At 36.4% G+C, this 17,002-nt stretch overlaps 1 protein-coding gene across 2 annotated transcripts; it reads left to right on the top strand.

Moving 5' to 3' along the window:
* Nucleotides 1–179: 179 nt before the first annotated feature.
* slc11a2 (solute carrier family 11 member 2) lies at nucleotides 180–15,498 on the top strand. Of its 2 annotated transcripts, XM_020642363.3 has the most exons (17): nucleotides 180–337; nucleotides 3,635–3,719; nucleotides 5,211–5,347; nucleotides 5,559–5,678; nucleotides 5,923–6,042; nucleotides 6,267–6,373; nucleotides 6,472–6,542; nucleotides 6,628–6,695; nucleotides 6,795–6,950; nucleotides 7,424–7,582; nucleotides 7,707–7,793; nucleotides 8,233–8,352; nucleotides 8,442–8,591; nucleotides 8,739–8,812; nucleotides 9,470–9,623; nucleotides 10,211–10,264; nucleotides 13,933–15,498. In XM_020642363.3, the coding sequence occupies exons 2-17, from the start codon at nucleotides 3,686–3,688 to the stop codon at nucleotides 14,002–14,004; spliced, it is 1,683 nt and encodes a 560-aa protein (XP_020498019.1). In that variant the 5' UTR covers nucleotides 180–337; nucleotides 3,635–3,685; the 3' UTR covers nucleotides 14,005–15,498. The 2 variants fall into 2 exon arrangements, with proteins under 2 accessions (XP_020498019.1, XP_020498020.1); XM_020642364.3 differs by lacking the exons at nucleotides 180–337; nucleotides 3,635–3,719 and adding an exon at nucleotides 4,093–4,214.
* The last annotated feature ends 1,504 nt before the right edge of the window (nucleotides 15,499–17,002 follow it).

The following is a 17,002-nucleotide window of genomic DNA, read 5'->3' as shown; positions in this document are numbered from 1 at the left end:
CAATGAACCATATTTCTGCATTGAATATACTTTCTTTTGATGCCCTAACATCAAGGGGTTAACATTTGTTTAACACTACCTGACGAACAAAACCCAGGGCTTCAATAGCGTCATCACATAAACACGTGACATATCTCCACTACTGACCAATCAGGTCAGTTTTCATGCACATGCGCACTCGTAGTTGTACTTACCTTTGACATGGACAGACTTCACCGGAATATAACCGGATAACGTGTTATTAAGCTATTTTCTCAATGATACATGTCGACAGTTTCATAAGAGCTTTTATCATTTAACCCAAATCGTGTTTTGTCCTCCTGTAACATATTCGCAGGTAAGAGTGTTTTCACATTTTGTATGACTGACGCTAACGTATCCAGGCAGCAGACATCATGGAAACTTGTTAGCTTGATCACACATAGGAGCAGTAATGTTCAATGTTAGCCACGGCCCCCGGGTTTAAATGTTCCTTTTTGATCGAAGTCGTGTTAGTGTGTCTTTGGTAAACTCATTCACCGTGTTTATCGCTTGCTTGGTTTGTGTTTAAGTGGTTGAACAGCTGTAGCATCAGTAGCTCTATTACTGGGACGAGAGGTCAAAAGTTTAAAGTTGTAGTTTATTTCTTAAAATTTGCTTGGGGACCTTTTTACATTTTATTTACAGCATTCGTTATTCTTTTAAGAGTGTTTTTTATTTGTTTTACAAGGTTTGACTGTTGTCCAACATCATTCTGATATTACAACAATGTGTTGAACTTAAAAGCAAAATGTTGAACTGAGCAGAAATGACTCTCTTACTCAACTAATTGTGAAACGTGAAGTCAACTTGCGGATTCACGTGTCACAGCAGGAAATGTAATCAGTGCATCAACTCGCAAGGTGATTAAATGATCCTCATTAACCATTAAAAAAAAAAAACCGAGCTTTATAGTAATCGCACAACTAATATGTAAACTTAATGATGCAATATTACATATTTCCGGTTAGCAGACAGTCATGCAAAGACAATTTATCAGACATTCAGAAGTTACGTTGGTTCATTATCACTGTTGCTGTAAGATATGGCAAATGATTTGCAGAGTTGGTATGTTGAACTTCTGTCATGGTGAAAGTTAATCAGAATCACACAAAATAGAGCAAGAGTTAATCTGCATATTGTGCATAGGACACCAGCGATGAACATTGCCCTCCTTGAGTTCATACCTTGATATAAATTACAATCATTTTGACATTTGCAATAGGAATGGTTTTTTGACAAGTATGATCGATGCATTATGAATTAGGGATCAGAGTCTGTACTAGCTTTAAGTCACAGTAGGGATTCTAGTATTTTCTTTTTGACTTTTGAAATCACTTAAATCAGGCTGGGCAGCACAGCAAGCCCATGGCTATATGTAAAAAGACAGGTAGGCACTAAAGCATTGGTTATAAGATGATCTATTTGACATGTGCATGTGAGTTGTGCAATTGTTGATTGACCAGTTTTTTACGCTGGAGTATTTTATGATGGATTGCCTCACTGAACAGAGTGAGAGATTACTGTTCATTTTCGTTGTAGCTGCATGTTTGCGGGGTTGCTAAGAGCTGTGCTGGATTTTACAAGTCTGATGTCTTGCTGATGCTGCTGCTGAGTCCTCATGTGAAAGTAGTAACTCAAAGTAAATCAGGTTTTTTTTTATCATATAGGTTTTGTTACTAAAATAAAACATTATAAGCTAAGGCTGTGTATTTAAGTTTGCATGGCATTTAAAACATTTTTCTTTTGGCATGATTATGTTGAGATCTATTTACAGTCCTTGGTTCTGATGCTTTTTTTCAGTTAGGGAGTTGTCATAGATTGAATGATTGTAAAAGCTGTCCTGTTTAGATTAGGATGGAGGTTTATGTTGAGGCCAATGCTTTGGGGAAAGTCAGTAGATCGGTTGCTTCTGGTTTCTTCTTATTAGGCTTATAACTCTTTAATTTAAATCAAGTTGATTTACTTGAGTGAATGTTTTCCAAATCTTAATCATACTGGTATTTTTATCACAACGTGTTAAACATCCTTTGTGGACCAGATCACATTCGTAGCTAGTGGGAACCTTGGTCAGTCTAATTCTCTTTTATCAGCACATAAACTTTATTGCTCCTAAAATTTGACAAGATCAGTGCTGCTGATGCAATAAAGACAGTAAAATATTCTCAACTGGAACCAATGGTCACCATTAATACATTCTGACAAACCAGGTCAAAGCATACCCAAATCAGATTCAGTGATAATTCTAGTGATAGACTCTACCTGCTCAAATTGTTCCTTATCTATATGAGGTCAAAGTTGTATAGTGGATTGTGAATGTGTGGGGGTGAAGCGGTTCAACACCTAATTGAGACACCTGGTGGCTCAAAACAGAGGGACAGAGTATATTCAATATCATTAGACTTATCAAGAAGCAGAACAGACTTGAGAGTTATAAAGAAAGCATCAAAGTCTATAATCTCAAGTCACAGAAATAGTCTGACACATACTTTTGTGCTTTTTCAAGGAAAATTAATAAATCAAAATCGAGTTAAAATCTAAAGCGTCCTCTCGTAAGGCTCTCACCATACTCATTGTTTCTGTATTAGTTTAAAATGTATAATATGTACTTTATTCATATGCAGTTATGGTCAATTCCTTAAAGCTGCCGATAATTCATAGTATTTTAAAATGTATCTTGATGCTAGCAGCTGCTTAGTTTAGCCTGCAGTGTAAAAGCTGCCTAGTAACGGCCTTCGTCTGGAATACAGTGCCCAGTTGTAAGCAGACTGCTAACAGTAGAGAACAATTTGTTACATTCTAAGGAGAGGGAAATGGGCAACATTTGCTTCAACATCAGAGTATTTCACTTCAAGCCCCCTCCTTTAACAAAACACCAATCGTTGCCAAAAAGTCAAACTTATTTTATGTTGAACTTTAAATTCATTTTGACATTATGTTTAAAGTTATTCTTGGTTGTTTTGTTGCACAGGGAACATGTCACATTTTGCCAGTCAAATCTATTGTTGCTCAAATTCTTATGTTATTAAACCAATTGTTGCTACTCAGCAAAGTACCTTGAACCTTATCACTTTGATAATTCTTGTTACTCTGAGCGTGAGGAAGTGGCACTCTGATGGAAACCTTGACCTGTTGAAAACACATGACTGTGGGATCATGAGTCTGCAGACAAAGTGGGGGCCTCTCTCTGTGTCAGAGCACAGTGTGTACTTGAATGTTCCGCTAGTGTGATGTTTTTTTTATTTTTAAATCTTTTGGGTTAAGAGCTAAGGAGGCTAAGGTTGGTGAGACTTCGACTAGAGGAAGAGGAAGGATGCATATTGTTGAAGTGAAACTTCTGCGTCAGTAGTTGACTCAAGCTTTCTGTAAGATGTTCTCATCAAAGTAGTGACCTTGCCACATACTTATATGGACTATTCATTAGTATGACTAGTCAATATTAATGTAGTTGACCTTTTGTTAAAAGGAGAAAGTTGAACACAATTTTGCACAGTCATGCCTCAACTTACTGCAGAAAAAACCTGTTCCTTCTGAACTTGATACTTAGCCTTATAGTTTACATTTCACTCTCTTTCATGCTTTTTTAGATTGTATAACTGTTATTGTCTTATTCCAGGGGAGCTGATATTCATCCCTCAAGTTCCCAGGGATCCTTCAGCTTGCCCTGATGGAAGCTGAGCAAGACGGAGACCTCCTTGAAGGTAACTTCTTAAAATAATAGAAATATCCTGAAATGCCCCCTGATGGGTGTTTTTAGTAAAGGCTGGGGTTCACATTCTGTGACTGTGTTTAAAAAGTATTTGATAGCATATTTACAAAAATGTAGATTTGAGGAGAATCTGAATATTGTAATGCTTGTTGCTTCCTTTGTGATTTTATTACTGTGTGTGATGCTGTATAGTTAGTTCAAGTGTTAAGGCAGTCGGTTGTTGTGCTTTATTGTCAGCTCTAAGGTGTTAGTCAGTTGAGTAAGTGAGCAGTGGTGTGCATTCTTTACTTCTGCCTTGTCGGGATACATTTAGGTGACATGATGCCAGAATGTTGTTGTGACATCTGTCGACGGAAAAAAAAAAAAGAAAAGAGATTATAGAGTGCTGAGTCATATCAAAAGGAGAGTTGTTGTTAGGGAGCTGTGGACTTTAGGACCTGCAGTCAGTCTGAGATGAAGGGAGTAAAGAACGAGTGGTCCAAACTGAGTGAGTAGTGCACATTGTTTAATAGTAAACTTTCAATTCTTTCTAAAATAGTTCTAAGTGTTTAAACAGTTTTTTTTTGTCTTTTATTGACTGGTCTTTTATATGTTATCCTTTTCATGTCATTTTGTTAACTTAAAAATCTGTTAACGTAGACATCTGGTTTCAGATTTGAGAAAGGCACCTCTAATAACAGGTTATTATTTAAGGCTGATTAAAGAGATTTTATTAAAATTCTTGAATTTAATCACTTCTGCGGCACTTTTCCTAATTGAGGTTGAATTGCTTCTAGAATATCAGCATCAGGGTTTGTTTTCCTGTGTATTCAAATGGAAAATTGGCTTAATCTTTAAGTTTGTGCGGTTTTCTTAATAAAGCTCCTGTACCCTGAGTCTTAGAGACTCAGAATAAAAGATTTTCTTAAGGAAATAAACTAATAAAGATATGTTTTCTGTTATTTTGAAATAATAATCATTAAAAGTGTTGTTAAAGTTCTTTTATAAAGCAATGAACTAAAAAAGGTCTGAAAAAAACACACTTATCTGTTCAATCAGGTCTGAACCTGGACTGCTGTGTATGTCCCTGTGTGGCTTTAGTTGGAAGTGGACAGTTAGGTTTAGGACTTGTTTTCTAGAAATTAAATTTGAATTACCGGTAGATGAGTTCAAAGCATTATGTTTTATATATTTTTTTAGTTTTCTGCAACTCTTGTCAAGGGATCTCATTCAGCTGTCCATACATTCAATATGCAGTACTACAGAATAAACCACATCATGTTGAATGGCCTACAGCAACCTGTTATATTTATTATGTCCCATCCTGAAACTCAGTAGTCTTTAACAGATATATGAAAGGTTATCATAACCAATCAGAATGACAAGAAGATCATTTCCCTTATTGGCACCTCATGATACTATTTGTTCAGCAGGAGGGAAAGCAAACTTTTCAGACTCGTCTCCTGTCACTAATTACCACTTCCATTCTCTGTTGCTTTGTCAGAGGACTCCACTCAGGAGAATGTCCAGACAAACAAGTACAGCTCCATCACTCCTCCTGCCTCACCCGAGGACCATGGCGACAACTTAACCAGCACATACTTTGAAGAGAAGGTTCCCATTCCTGGGAACATTGACCAGGTACTCATCAGGTTTCGTAGAAAATAAGCAGCAAACCTGTAGATAATGCATCTTATTTCAAGTACAAAGCTATACTCTTGTTTGACACTAATCAGAATTGGTAAGATTTTTTGAAACGCAAAACATATTTTTGTTATAAATAAAGAATTCAACTTTCAATATAAAAAACACAACATTAGTTGTATTTATAAAGCTCTGGTTTTCTATTTAGGTGTTCAGTTTCCGTAAGCTCTGGGCCTTCACTGGACCAGGGTTTTTGATGAGCATTGCATACTTGGATCCAGGGAACATCGAGTCTGACCTTCAGTCAGGAGCTAAAGCTGGCTTTAAGGTGATCCATTAAAGTTTGTTCTGCAATGTCCTGGCCGTTTGTCTTGTTCGTCAAATATGAAGCACAATATTGTATCTTCTATTTTTTTGTATTTTCCCGTTTCACAATGAGGGATTCCAGAGGTTTTTTGTGGTTTTATTCACTCAGAGACATCTTGTCAATATATAGTTATAGAAAAACAAAGGTTTGTATTGACTGAAAGCTGTGAAATTTACCCTGTCTTGTCTGGCTTTTCTTTTCTAAGCTCCTATGGGTGCTCCTTGGAGCCACCATCATTGGGCTTCTGTTGCAGAGGTTAGCTGCACGCCTCGGCGTTGTCACGGGGATGCACTTGGCTGAAGTCTGCAACCGCCAATATCCAACAGTGAGCTTTCCCAACTGTCATCACTCACATTAGCTTTCTTTGTTTTGTTAAACATTAACCTTTGAAGCACAGCACTATATTAACAAAAAAACTCTTTTGATTCTATGGTTTAAATGTCCTCAACCTAAATATTGTACAGTAACAGTAAGTAGCAATGATAGAACTCTGATCACTGGTTTAATCTGCAGTCCTCTGAATTTTTCTTCTCTGTTTTTCTCTTTCAGGTTCCTCGTATCATTCTTTGGTTAATGGTGGAACTGGCGATTATTGGCTCAGACATGCAGGAGGTCATCGGCTGTGCCATAGCGTTCAACCTTCTCTCTCTGGGCCAGTACGTCTTTGCTTCCTGTCTCTGAAAAGTGATTGCAACACTTACATTTAAATAAAAATACTTAAAATTGTCGACATTTTCTCCTGTTTGTCTCCCAGTATCCCACTGTGGGCAGGAGTCCTCATCACTATCACAGACACATTTGTGTTCCTCTTTCTAGACAAATATGGTATGGATATACTTTTCATTACTGATCAGTCAGTTTCTAAAATGTGTGCACTCCCAGTGTTGATGCAGTTTGTATGTCAATCTAGGTCTAAGGAAACTTGAAGCTTTCTTTGGCATACTCATCACCATAATGGCTCTCAGCTTCGGTTACGAGGTAACGTCCTCCATAATTTCCTAATCAATTCAATTGTTTCTTTACACCTGAAGTTTTTTTTTTGAGGTATCATGATGACCTTGTGTTGCCTGTGTGTAGTACGTTTTAGTGAAGCCCGACCAGGGTGAGCTGCTGAAGGGGATGTTTGTGCCGTATTGCGCAGGCTGTGGGAAGGTGCAGTTGTTACAGGCTGTGGGAATCGTTGGCGCTGTCATCATGCCGCACAACATCTACTTACACTCTGCACTGGTCAAGGTAAGAAGCCTATTTATTTTCAGGAAAAGGAAAAAGTCTCAAATAAGCCACGTTTGATGGAGTTTTTTTCTAACAATATTTTTGTATTAGCTAAATAGTAATTTCATTTTGAGTCTTTCAGGTTAGTCACTAAGTTAAAACTTTGTTGCACTATGTTGATTGTTTTTCTTTTCAGGAGTTTCATGCAATCACATGACTCAAAATCCATTTTAATGTAGATACAAGAAAGGCCTGCAGAATGTTTCTGTGTTAATGTTACTACTTATTATCACAATCATCATTGAATTAATTAATTTATTTTCTCAGTCGAGTTCTTCAACTCTGGAAAGTGAAAGTCAGTTGTCGCTTATTTTTTATGAATTGACTCAGTGTAATAATTCAAGTGTAGCTGTGTTACAGCCATTCATCGCCAACCAATAACAGCTGTGTTAATGAAAGTTGGGTGTTATTCTGTTTGTTTCCTTATGTACCAGTCGCGGGATATTGATCGCAAAAATAAGAATGAAGTGAAGGAGGCCAACAAGTACTACTTCATCGAGTCAACCATAGCTCTCTTTGTGTCCTTCCTCATCAACGTCTTCGTGGTTGCAGTCTTTGCGCAGGCCTTCTACAATAAAACCAACATGCAAGTGGTGGGTTTGAAGTGTTCAAAATTCTCATTATAGTGTACTACTCTGTGATGAGTGCTGTTAGCAAACAGACAGCATGTAGCGCTCTAAGATGTGGGTCAATATGTGTTTGTGTCCCTGGTTGCAGAATGAAGAGTGCAATGCAACTGGCAGCCCTCACACGGATCTCTTCCCTTTAAACAACGGCACACTGGAGGTGGACATTTACAAAGGGGTACGTCTCAACACATTTACATCTTCAACATGTGTCACTGTGGAATCGTTAATCTGCTGATATACTTATGTATGTTTGGCTGAAAGGAGTACATTATTGTCAGATAACACAAGGTAGAAAAATAAAAATATAGTGAGTGACGATAGAAGAACCTTTTTTTGCATTTTTTGCTGGGCAACAATTGTTACAAACACAGTTTGCAACATAAAGTCTGTTTTCATAGATTCTGCACAACACACAGGTATTTAGTATTTTTAGGTTCTTCTAGCTGATTTCATTTGGTGTAAATTGAAGTTAGGCTACTAACTAAGTACTCAAATGTTGTGTACGTGGTGTGTGTTTGTGTAATTTGAACAACTCTTTGTCAAAAGTATAGCTCTTAATGCATAGATTAGTGGAAAGAGAGAGAGAGGCTAACTTTCTGATTATTTTTGATCAGGGGGTGGTCCTTGGCTGTTTCTTTGGACCTGCTGCCCTTTACATCTGGGCAATCGGGATCCTGGCAGCTGGACAGAGTTCCACCATGACGGGCACTTACGCTGGGCAGTTTGTAATGGAGGTGTGAATAAGTATTTGAAGTTATTATTTAAAAAAAATAATAATAATAAATGATGAGTGTGCTCAGATTTTTCCTTCATGCTTGATCAGGGTTTCCTGAACCTTCAGTGGTCCCGGTTTGCACGGGTGCTGCTTACGCGCTCCATCGCCATCACGCCTACTCTTCTGGTGGCCATTTTTCAGGATGTTCAGCACTTGACGGGGATGAACGACTTCCTCAATGTTCTACAAAGCATGCAGGTCAGGAAGAACCATTTTACCATGAAGTCACAATCTTAAGAAAAGTACTAATAAGCTCTTCTTAAACGAGCCATAAACTGACAGTTCTTGTTGTTGTGTAGTGAATTTCCTATTGAATAATTAGTGTGACTTCTTTGTGGTCAACAGCTTCCATTTGCTTTGATCCCAATCCTGACCTTCACCAGTATGACCTCCATAATGAGCGACTTTGCTAATGGATTGTGAGTGAACGTATACTTTTATCTCTACCCACCCCCCTCACCCCTTTTTTTATTATTATTTGATTTCTCATACTTGACTTTATCATGCCTCTGGAATACATGATCGGGTTGTTAGCTGTATTCTTCAGGTTGTTAGTATTACATTGTTCATTAAAATGATTCATTGTGAGATTTAGATCTTGCAGGTTAAAAAAAAAACATAAATATCTCAAAATGTCAAGCAGAGAGATATTTGTCATACTGATAATTTCATCTACTGCACATCTCTAAAAGCCGTAGCTTCTGCTTCAATTCCAAAAAATCACAACAGCTAGAGACTAGGGCTTATTGATTGGAGATCCTTCATCACAAACTATTCAAAGCCAAATATTGAAGCGCAAAGACAAAATCTAGTCTTTATGTTTTCAGGATATTTATTAGGATAAAAAGTCAAATCTACTGAAAAGAGAGAAGGGAAATGGCACGGTCTTTTTATGTGTCATTGTCAGCTGAGTGTACTGGATGTTCCTCCAACATGAAGACAGATAAAGTCTTGTGATGAGTTGTTAAAGGAAATAGACTTGATGCAGTTGATTTGCCAAAAATAAAATATGCAAACTAGGTACGTAAACAGTTGGGAAAAAACATTCTGTCTTAATATAATTTCTGTGTCTTTAGGGTGTGGAAGATTTCCGGGAGCGTCATCATCCTGGTGGTTTGTGCAATCAACACATACTTTGTGGTGATTTATGTCACAACACTGAACAGTACGCTGCTCTACGTTGTCGCTGCCCTCCTCTCAGTTGCCTATCTGTGTTTTGTCGTCTACCTGGTAAGTAAGAACATTTAAACATTATGTTATCTCCTATAAATGAATCATCTCAAGTACAGTTGTCTGTGAATATGATGAAGCTTTTTTCAATGAATACATAACTAATCTTCATACTTAAAGTTCATACTGGTCTGCAGTTTGCTGTGCATACAAGCATTAGCACAGAAATCATCACATTAAATATATCAAATCAAACAGATCACTTGGCTAATACATTAAATATACAGATGTATATATTTTTTTTTTTTAAAGATTTATTTTTGGGCTTTTTGATCTTTTAATGGAGAGATAGGACAGTGGATAGAGTCGGAAATCAGGGAGAGAGAGTGGGGAATGACATGCGGGAAAGGAGCCACAGGCTGGATTTGAACCTGGGCCGCCCGTTTGGATATTACAGCTGCCATACGCAGCGCGCGCACTAACCATTGCGCCACCAGCGCCCCACAGATATATTTCTATTTTAAAATAAATATGATATTTATGTGCATTGTTTCAGATTTCAGATTTTACTTTGAAAATAATTCCAAATATCTTCTGCACAAACACTGTTGTGTCTTGACTTTTCTCCCCTCTGTCATTGTCCGTAGGCTTGGTACTGTTTGATTGCCTTGGGGGTTTCCTGCCTGGACTTTGGCAGCCGGGTAAGCAAGAGACGTGCTGTGTTAATAGAGGAGCGGTCTGAGTCCTACTCCTAGAACTGAACAGGACACTACCAGGCAGCCTTCCTCTTTCCTCTCGGAGACTCTGAGCCATGTATTGAACAGGATTCTGCAAGATCATGTAGGATCTTGAGAGTACAATGCCTGCTTATGTCTGGTGTACTTTTTTGTAGGGCTGGGGGTCTCAATGTGGTGCTTTAAAGGTACCTAGTAGAGAGTCAGATAAAACCACACCAGCATAGAAGATTTAATGCCAGTGTTTGGTGTTTAAGACTCGAAACGTATCAGGAGATTTAAATACATCAGCCGACACATGAAAAACCATTAAGGCAACCCATAAATAATATCGCTATCTAGAATTAATGTTTGTCAGCTATACTATAAAAAGAACCTCAGCATCTTAGCAATTGCCAACAGTCTCTGTTTTGTCGCACACTTTGGTCATCTTTGGGAGAAAAAGGCAGGATATAAACTGAAGTTCATGCATAGAGTTTCAAATGATTATTGATAATGCATTAGCAATCCTGACTGTGGCAAATTCATTAAACAGGCAGAGTAGAACAAAGAACACATGTAAGCCACAGTAAAGTTCATATTCATCAGGATTTCAAAACTTCCAAATGTATTTTTTAAAATGTTCTGGCCAGCATTGAGATCAAGAGAAAAAAATATAAATGATATGAATGATCCGTTTCTGTAAAATGTTCATGGTTCATGCATTCCTGCTGAAAAACTAAACAAGGATACGTTTATATTCAGTAAAGGCCGATCTTAATATCTACCTAATCTTTTCAGTATTGATAAATTAACATGTATACATTCTAGCTGCAATACACCATCTTCAGTCTACCTCAACATCCTCTTATTATCTATTCTATAAAGCAGTTTGACTCACTGCATATTACCATCTGACAGTTATTCATTTTAAAAGAGTTAAGTTGTTATCAATTGACATGAAACTACTTTTCAGTCCAACTATCTTTACCAAAATCACCAAATAATGTTGAGCTTTCATCGTTTAAAAAAAACTTCTGGTCAGGGGTTTTGATGTTGCGACCTGATTCCTGTCTAAAGTTTCAAGAAGCAAAACTGAAAAGTTCAAGTATCACTTCACCAAGCTGCAGTCTTTTTACATCAGGCAAAGGCAAACAAGTAAATGAAAGAAGGTTTTTTTTAAAATCTGAGTTTGAATGACTGGCTTGAATAAATGATCATAGCTGTCGGAGAGCTGAATGTAAATATATCTATATATATATATAAATGATGAGGCTGCTCTGATGAAGACTGCTACTTTGATGTGATCGTGACCCTACTTCACTAGCTCGTTACATGAACTAACTTTAGCAAACAACCTCATACTCAGCTTCTGAGGGTGACTCAGGTTGAACTGCAGCAAGTGAGCAAAGGTGTTCACAGTGAACTTTTCAGTATAAAAGGAAAAAGAGAGAAAAGCGTGTTGCACTTTCTTGTTTCAGTTGTTGGATAAAAAAATAATCTGTATAAATGTTGATTTGTTTGTTTGCATTTCTTAAGTGAAAGAAGAAAAGTACTTCTTTCATTTAAGAAACCCTTTAAGCTAAAGGATGAAGGGATGACAGAAAGGAATTGTAATATTACAGAGTTGTTTCAAGAAAGCTTGTGATAGCTAGCTTATGAAGATAGCTATGCTGCTATGCAGAGAAGGAGAGGAGCTGCCTGTTGGACAATCCGGGTTTTAAAGGAGGACTGGAAACAAAAGTCAATAAAAGCTCAAATAATTCAAGTACCAAGGAAGTCAAGTAGAGCCCTAAATCTTAAGTTTTTCGCCATATTAAGAGGCCAGAATGCAGTCCTTTTTTAAATGAAAGCCCAAAAATACTACTGATCTGTGAAGAAACCCTGTTCAGATTAATTGAAATGAAGAAAATGTCTTTGCTATTTCTTGTATATTGCTTGTGTTAATGAAGCTGCAGCATGTCCAGCATTATGAAACGACTCTCTTTAGACCTAACAGGAATAGTTGTTCTCCCCTTTAACATTTTTACTCTACTTTACGATACATATATTTATTGTAGATACATTGTCTGTTTAACTTACACAACAAACATACATGTTTGTTAAGGGATTTTGTTTTTCATATTTATATTATAAGAAAAGCCAAGTGCCGATGTTTCCACACTCAGTGTGTTACCTCTGAGAATTAATTCTGCACCTTCAGCCCTCAAACAGCCTAGTCCAACTAACATGGTGTAACATGTGAGCAGCTGTAAGGCAGCAAAGCTATGTTGAAATGTGGAATCAAATCTCAGAATGATTAAATATTATCAAGCTTGTGAAATAAATTAAGATCAAAAATATTGGGAATAGACTGTGTTTACTGTACTTAAGCACCAAGTGTAGCAATATCCAAGCAAGATGTACATACAGTACCAACCAGCACACCCATATGTTCATACAGTCATCACTGCAAAGATCTCTGGTTCATTGTATTTAATGTTAACTGCATTGTTCGGTACAGCTGCAGGTCTTTGGTTCAGAGTTTTCAGAAACTCCTCCTCAACTTTTTCATACTGGTGATAGAAATGTAACTTGATGTTATTTGACTTACTGTGACTTCATGAAGGGTCCTAAGAATACCTCTCCAGCAGTAAATAAAATTAAAAAAAACATGGCTAAAGCACATTTGTACTGTTACAGAGGAAAGTGTATAGTGTGCACTGAAGTAATCACTCATTTCTGCTCTTCATGATCAAATGATTCATGTCTGTTGTTGCTACTGGATAAAGCACAAAATGTGTTCAAAATAAATGGGAAATAATGTGTGGACATTTTTTGGCGTCTGCTGTATGAATGTCTGTAGAAAGATTATGAGTTTGTAGTTGTGAAAATAGTATAGCATGAATGTGAAGGTGTTAAACAGACCTTCCATTTAGAAAAATTAAAATGAGAACTACAGAGCTAAATCTTTGGATGACTCATGTTTTGTAGCAAGATGTAAATCTAGTTAAAAAATGGGTTTCACACATTGTGTAATCTAGAAAATTACATAGAGTTAAAGGGTGAAATTTCATGGAATTTCATTTCACATGAATCTAACCAGGGATGATAGAAAACCATGGTAGGCAGTAGAATTCTCTTTTGCAGGACTTTCCTGGATTTAAATGAGGAAAGTTGAGTTTGGAAAATATCACTTTGACCCAAGGTGAGCACTTATAAAGCTATAATTACAGAAACAATCATACTTAAATTGTGAACATATTTCCCTCTGATTAAAATAGCATTCATTGTGCTTTTTCCTGCTTCACATGTTTTTATTTCAATTTCAATCAATCAATCAATCAATCAATCAATCATTTTTTATTTGTATAGCGTCAACTTTAGCACATTACCGTCTAACAAAAAAGAAAATGACCACTTACACTTGATACTCTGCTGTCTATGTGTACATATATTTCAATGAAAAAAAACATACAACACGGATAAAACAGCATTTTCTTAATTATGTCATTTTCATGATCAGTTTTCTATTGAAAATCTTAAATCAGTTGAAAAACTCAGAATTGTGGCAAAATCAAGCAAATGAATATTCTTTGACAAATCTAATTGTCCTGATGAACGTTAAAAACTCTCATTGATGACACATCTGTCTCTTCTCTCTGTTTCAAATGCAGTTGGGGCTGTCGCGGCACACAGACATTTACTTACTAAACGACATGGACGCTGACACAGTGGTTGAAAGATAGGAAGACTTGCAGTGATGAGCTGCCTCCAACGTGGGACCATCAGAGCTCGGCCAGTATGTGTCTGTCTCATAGACTGTAAATATTAGGTCTGTCTTCACCTCTCTGTGCCTTACATATGAAGTGTCCTTACAGCACAGATAATGCACACACTGATGTCTGGTATGCTAATTAAAACAATAAGGGTAGTTTGATCTCTGCAACCTAAGCTAAGTAAGAATCCTGCAAATAATGGGACATGTTTCACCGAATAATGTTTCTGTAACTTTGACACTTAACTTATTATGGTTCAGAAAAAGAAAAAAAAAACAAGCAGATCTTGAGGTTCAATGCGTCCTGTTTTCCTTTGATTGCATCTATAATCACATATCTTTAACGACACCATAACTTTGGTTAATAGGTGTCAACCAGGTTCTTACTTCTACTCTGCATTTAGAAGTTGCAAAATTATAAACACAAATTTCTACATCATCAAAAGACTGGAGTCTTGAGTTCAGAGAAACAGTCTGCTGTCTTTTTTTTTAGGCCAGTGTTGCACTTAAGCTGCTTTGGACCTCGAATATGGCCTCAGGGTTTCAGCATTGACAGACATGTGTTTAATTAAGTTGTTTTTAAACATTCAGTTGCTCCCTGGTTTAGCTTGTGACAAAGTAAATCCAATTTGTCACACATCATCTCAAAGTGAGAATGTGTTTTTGTGTTTGGTCGGTACCAAACCGCAGCCCTGGTTCTAAGATAAAATCTTAACTGTTTAAAACAATCATCTTAATGTTGAAATTTGACCAATTCATTGTGATAACGGACACTAGAATAACAATGTAAAAGTAGAAAACTATACCTAGTACTTAAATTGAATAATACACAGTTTTCCCTGTGTTTTGTAGATGACAGATTCATAATTTCTCCTCACTGATCAACCCACATGAAGAAGAGTATATTGTTTTCGAGCTGTGCCATAAATCTCATGAGCTGTGTGAGCTCCGGTGAGGTGCATGCAATTCTCAGCATGCTTTCCTTGGCAAAACACAAAAAAATAGGACAAATTAAATATTAAAATGGCCTGTTTTTTCATTTACTTTTTTAGATAGAACAAAAAATATGAAAATCAAACCATTACTTGTTTTTTGGTATTAGATTAAATTATAAATAATGAAATCTAGAATCTTTATTCCTATTTAATAATAATTGATTGATTTTGGATTCTCCCCAGTTGTAGTAGCAAATAAGACAGCAGCACATGTCTGTAAGCACACCAGTATGGATTACTATTTAAAGTAGATGAAACTAAATGTTAATACTTGAAGTATGTTCAGTCCAGTGTCTCTCAGCCTGTCTCCTATCAGTATTCTCCATGAGAATATAATCGTTTGGTAGCTCCAATTTTTTTAATTACATTTTTTATTATGTTCTTCACTGTTAAGCTTAGGTCTGTTCACTTCAAGATTTGTATATTCATGTGTAGTTTCTATTTTGTATTAAATGCTACTTTGACTTAAATGCAGTGTGAACATCTAGTTTAGTTTGTTTTTAATTGAATTTAGCTTCAGCTTTCTGTGAAATGTCTACCTTATAATGCCAAATTTGTGCAGATGTGTATTAAAGTGCACTCTGTTACAGAAAATTAGAGCTTTTAATATCTGAGATAAGTGTGTGTGTGTGTGGGGGGGGGGGGGGGGGGGGGGGGGGGACTGGGGGACTGGGGGGTGAGCTGAGCAGACCACCACAGTGCCTCCTGTGCTCACCCTGTGCCTATTCATTATTCAGTTAGAAACGGTAACAAGCTTTTTCAAATAGCTCATGTTGTGTTACGTCCAACAATTCCAACTTTCACTATCTTTATTGAAAGTCTATTACATTTTCTAATTGGCCTTCTTGGGCTTCACTGTGTTCTGCACTTGCCATCATACTTTCTGGAAGACCAAAATTTGTCATTGGGAAAAACTATTTTATTTTTGCCTAAAAGTATTTTCTCATGTGAAAAGCCACGTTTTTAAACAACAATTCTTTTTAGTAGCACTTTTTAATCATTACAAACCTGCATTGAATTACTAAAGAAATGGTTCAAGTTGTAATTTAAAGCAACAAAAATAAATGAAATGACTCAACAATCTTTTAACTTATTTTTCTGCAGGATAAAGGCATTTTGTTATTCACGAGTTCATCTACATATGAACCTCAGGTTGTGTTTCAAACTTGTTTCCAGTGAATTCTATGGAAAAAATACCTCAGATATATCTTCTTTTGATTACAACATAATTTGTTGTAAGCTCAAGTATTAGAAAGTGTCTGAGTTTGAAAACACTTGTTTGTACTGATTTCAAAGACCAGACAGGAACATGCCATACTGTATTGTAAGTGAGGTTCATATTAATCTGATGAAGTTGTATTTTATGATTAAGTGTTTCTAAAGACGAAGAGAGTAGTGATGTCATCAGATGTGTTGTTTTAAATTATGTCATAAATGTCATATTTTGACAATGTTTTTTTCTTGTGTAAAAAAAATGAATCATTAAAAAAGTATCTTTTAACCTTTTTGCCCTAAAAATCTTTATGGTTTTTGAATGTGTATAATCTGTTCTTTTAATTAATATTATTAGACAGTCAATTGTTCTCTGGTTGAATATTGAGTCTTATTCATTAATAGCAAAAAAAGGAGCACACTCGACAGTAAACCCAGTTTCAGGTGCTCGACTGCAACAAGACTAAAACGAGACACAAAGTCAGCAGCACACTAAATGTTTTTTAAGTTTCCTTTATCTGGGTAAGAGCAGCAAAACATGAACGCTGATGAAGGCCTAGTGCTGAAACGTGTCTGTTGTTGTGTTGCTGCTCTTCAGATAAAGGAAACTTAAAGAACATTTAGTGTCTCTTCTTATTCATAAATATATTTTAAAAAACAGTATATGTTTAATTATACATATTTTCTACTTTGTAATGGCTTCAGTGTTCTTAGAATATCTATTGAATTGCCTGCAACGTTTTATCATCACATTAAGTGTTT

This window comes from Labrus bergylta, chromosome 5 (genome assembly GCF_963930695.1).
Source record: "Labrus bergylta chromosome 5, fLabBer1.1, whole genome shotgun sequence".
Taxonomy (NCBI): domain Eukaryota; kingdom Metazoa; phylum Chordata; class Actinopteri; order Labriformes; family Labridae; genus Labrus; species Labrus bergylta.
The sequence above is the reverse complement of the archived record's forward strand: the minus strand, read 5'-3'. Positions and strand labels throughout refer to the sequence as shown.